Source organism: Primulina tabacum, chromosome 5 (assembly GCF_025594145.1).
Source record: "Primulina tabacum isolate GXHZ01 chromosome 5, ASM2559414v2, whole genome shotgun sequence".
NCBI classification, from domain to species: Eukaryota; Viridiplantae; Streptophyta; class Magnoliopsida; order Lamiales; family Gesneriaceae; genus Primulina; species Primulina tabacum.
This window is the reverse complement of record NC_134554.1, coordinates 42425141-42429780: the sequence shown is the minus strand read 5'-3', so window position 1 is coordinate 42429780 and position 4640 is coordinate 42425141. Positions and strand designations below refer to the sequence as shown.

The 4640-nt window shown below is 34.0% G+C and overlaps 1 protein-coding gene across 2 annotated transcripts; it reads left to right on the top strand.

The window, feature by feature from the left end:
* Nucleotides 1-855: 855 nt before the first annotated feature.
* LOC142545051 (adenylate isopentenyltransferase 5, chloroplastic-like) lies at nt 856-3749 on the top strand. Of its 2 annotated transcripts, none has more exons than XM_075652041.1 (2): nt 856-950; nt 2497-3749. In XM_075652041.1, exon 2 carries the CDS (start codon nt 2508-2510, stop codon nt 3507-3509), a length of 1002 nt encoding a protein of 333 aa, XP_075508156.1. In that variant the 5' UTR covers nt 856-950; nt 2497-2507; the 3' UTR covers nt 3510-3749. The 2 variants fall into 2 exon arrangements, with proteins under 2 accessions (XP_075508156.1, XP_075508155.1); XM_075652040.1 differs by lacking the exon at nt 856-950 and adding an exon at nt 2270-2362.
* Nucleotides 3750-4640: the final 891 nt, after the last annotated feature.

The window sequence follows — 4640 nt, the reverse complement described above, 5'->3', positions numbered from 1 at the left end:
GGATCAAGTCGATCAATCTCATGGATATTACAAAAGACCTATTCATTTATTAATGTCGCGGCAAAGTATAAAATTAGGCAGATTTTATGTGAAATAAGTACAATGGAACAACTTGATAAAATAGAAAAAGTTAACGTGCATGATTCAATTTTTAGCTTAATTCATGATCCAGTACAAACCAAGTATAAATGCTTGGCAAATCGGTTTAACCATCAAAATATCTATCACGTCCTGGGCTCAGGCCAAACTCATCCAAGCATATGTGTACATGAACTCATATAAAAATTATTTCGTAATAGTTCTTGCTTTATGAAAAATGATAATTCAAATTATTATAAAATCCATTACAATCCGTTATTAACCAATTCAAATATTTTTTTTCCTAATTCACATTTTCTAAATATTTTGTTAATAGGTTTTGGGAATATTGTATTTTTTTTATCTTATATATTTATATTTTTAGGATTTTCTTTACCTATTGTCAATTTTCAATCTTAGTCTCATATCATTTCATTTTTGAAATTCTACTTTTTTTCGAGAATGTTGATATGGCAACACCACGTTGGCGTCTAATCTATGCGTCTCATGTATTACAAATAAGCTTTTGTAAAAAAAATAAAATCACAAATTACAAAAAAAACAAAACAAAAGTAACAGAAAAATATCGAAATTTGATCATATAGATAATCAAAATCATAGAAAATAGATATACATATCTTTAGAATTTTTGAAATAAAATCATATCAAAGTCCGAAAGCTATTTTTTGGAAAGCTGAATTTTATACAATTTATTCTAACCTCTTCAAATTTTTTTTAACGCAACAGAACATTTGTGAGCCTACGTTACATTTGGGAATTTGGGTGCTTGTAGTTTATCGACCTCGTCTTCTTCCTCATTCGGTGCCGATGGAGTTTTGGGAGAAGAAACAATATATTGCTTAAACATCATTGTAAGTATTTTCTTTTTAAACAATTAATAATAGAAAAATCAATGGTAGTTTGGTCATAAGTTACTTAAATCATTAGTTAATCCTACTCAAAAAAAAAAAAAAAAAAAAAAAAAACCAAACCAAACATATATGTTTGATATTTATATATAATTTTTTTATGACTCATTTGATTAATCAATATTCATTCAATAATCACATCTTCCGAACCAATGATTACTCTCATCTCCATTGAGCCTACACAATGATTAATAAGCTCATAATTGGATCTTTAATCGCAAAACAATTTTAAAAAATAAAATAAAATTGTTTCTCCATTGGTTGTTATAATTTTCTAATTAATCGGAAAATTTATAAGCAAAGAAATAACATATTTTTGGTCAACTTTTTAAATCCCTAAACATTCAAAATCATCACCAATTAGTCATTGTCGTTAAATTAAATTTATATGTTGCAAGATTATAGAAATGACTAATTTTGTTGTACTTTATAATGAATGCAATGCATGTATATATTTATCATGTACGTACACAAAGTAGTTATAAGTATTCATAATTAGTAAACAGTCAACATGGTGCAATAATAATATATATATATATATATATATATATATCTTTACATTGAAAGTGACAATAAATTAGTAGATTTAACACGGAAAATTAAAGTAATTAGTCACAACATAATGATGAGATGCTTATATAGATTATAATATATAGTAGAATGAGAGGCCACTATACTTAAAATTATTCTTGACTTGTTTGATAACGTGAATACTATTTTTTTATTGGATGATAATGACAAACTCGAACAACCTGAGAAAAGTCCGAGAATTTAAAATCTTGTGTTTGTGTGTACGTGTATTAAAATATGTTTTATATATATCTACCAATCGTCGTTCATTAAAATATATACATGATATATATATCATGCAGTATGAGATGGACATATGAAACTTACACAATTGAGTGTGTATATTATGTAATTTTGTAGATTAAATATCTCTAATTTTTAGAAAGATTTTCGAGAGATATATATGGCAAGTTTAATTCAAAGTAAAGACATTCGATAATCTCATGCAAGCGGATAAGAATTGACCATATGCTATAATTTTAAGTCCAAATGCACACGATGTAACATATGTTTCATAAGATTATGTATTAATGTATATAATGTCCTCGGATTAATCAAATAAGGAGGGACGAATCTTGTGTGGAAATCTAATCACTTGGTTTGTAAAAGAAATATGTGCATGGCTAAATCTCCTTCTCCATCACATTATAAATAACTCCACCACCTCAAAGTATTCCGCAAATCGAGCTGATCTCCGATATTTAATCAAATATCGCTCTGACATAACAAAAAGGAGGTTTTGTGCATATTTTCTTGGTTTCCCATGCTCGATCGATGGATTGAAGGTATACTTGTAGAGGTTTCTTTAGTTGTTTTCTTGGGTTTAACCGAAACCAACAATATATATATATATATATATATATATGTATGTATGCATGCATGCATGTAATCATTTTACAGTACCATTTATTTCTTGCAGAAACTGCAAGCATGTTTGTTCGGTTTTTCTGTTTTTACATAAAGATCGCGTACATGAGGATCTCATTATCTGTCTGCAAGAGAATAGAGGGCCTCAGGAACATGGTGGACCAATCGATAAGTCCCGGGCAGCGTCGCAAAGACAAGGTGGTGATTGTAATGGGCGCCACGGGGACGGGGAAATCCCGGCTTTCTATCGACTTAGCCACCCGTTTTGACGGGGAGATCATAAACTCAGACAAGATGCAAGTTTACAGAGGTTTGAGCGTGATAACCAATAAAGTCACGGATGAGGAATGTCGTGGCGTGCCACACCATCTGCTCGGGATCGTCGATCCCGACGAGGATTTCACGGCCGAAGATTTCGTGTATCATGCAACCATCGCTGCTGATGCCATAACCAGGAGGGGACGACTGCCCATCATTGCCGGAGGGTCTAACTCTTACATAAAGGCACTTGTCCTCGATGACTTTGAGTTTAGGTCAAAGTATGAGTGCTGTATTCTTTGCGTGAATGTTACCACGCCGGTTTTGCATTCGTTCGTGTCCAAAAGGGTTGATCAGATGGTGGATGCCGGATTGGTGGCGGAGGCGAGGGAGTTTTTCGATTCCAGAGGCGATTACAGCCATGGCATCAAGCGGTCCATCGGCGTGCCGGAGATGGACGAGTACTTTCGGAATGAATCAGTCCTGGATGATGAAACTAGAGCCAAGACTCTCAATGCGGCTATCGATCGAGTAAAGTCCAACACATGCACCTTATCTCTTCGTCAACTCGAAAACATTTCTAGATTGGAGGAGAACTTGGAGTGGAGGATGCATCGTCTCGATGCCACCGAAGCTTTCCTCCGTCCAGGCCGGGCAGAGTCGGACCAAGCATGGGAAGAAGCGGTGACGGTCCCCGCCACCATGATCGTGGGGAATTTCATTTCGACTGTTGCTGCTCCACCTCCCTGCATGGTGCAGACAACCACCTCCTCTGGTGGCAAGGTTGTCTCTGCTACCATGTATTAGTTTCTCGAGTCATTCTTACAAACAATATGCACATCCTTTGATTATCCCTTTCATATTGGAACTTCAAAAAATGAAGTCAAATATTCGAAAACGCACCACGTGGCAAGAACCCGAATGATTCTTTCCATTTATATAGTTTGACTTGGAGTCATGCATAAGTACCTAAAATGGTCATCCGTACGATTGGGAGCATTGAAGGGTTTCTCATTTCTTTTTTGTCTTTGTTCTTTTCACTCTTTAATTTGGCTGTATTATTCATAGAGTTGACAACTCTATGGTGTAAAACAGTGGTCTATGAATAAATAATCTTTTTTATTTATTTCTTTTTCATAAGATTGGGTATCATATTCCTCGTGGAATTGCAAAATTCACTCTTAAACTAGTAATACATCATACACAAGAAAATTATTCTTAAAAAAGTAATGACATATTATATAGAATATTATCAAAGAAGAATTTTAATATTTTTTTTATGACGATGGAACTAGGGATGGCAATGAGACGGGGCGGGGGTGGGTTTGCCATCCCCATCCCCGTCTCCTAATTATATCCCCGCTCCCATCCCCGCACCCATCCCCGGATCTACCTTATCGGGGAATCCCCGTCCCCGAACTCGCGGGGATAAAATCCCCGTCCCCGTCCCCGAATCCGTTTGAAATACCCGAATATATTATTGTATTTATATATATATATAAGTATTATATTTTTTATATAATATATATATATATATATATATATATATATATTACTGTATTTATATATATATAAGTATTATATTTAATATATATTACTGTATATAATTTATATATATATATATTACTGTATATACTTTTTTATATAATATATATATTACTGTATTTATATATATATAGATATATAACTGTATATGTATATATATATGTTATCGGGGCGGGTTTGGGAGGGTTTGGTATGGGGATAGGATTCCCAAATCCGTCCCAATATATTTCGGAGATTTTTAAAAATCCCCGAACCCGAAACCAAACCCATTAACATATCCCCGAACCCGTCCCATTTCGGGTTTTCCCCGCGGAGCCCCGAAACCGCGGGGAAAATTGCCATCCCTGGATGGAACTCTCTTACTTACTATAAGCGGTGATTTTTAATTTTTTC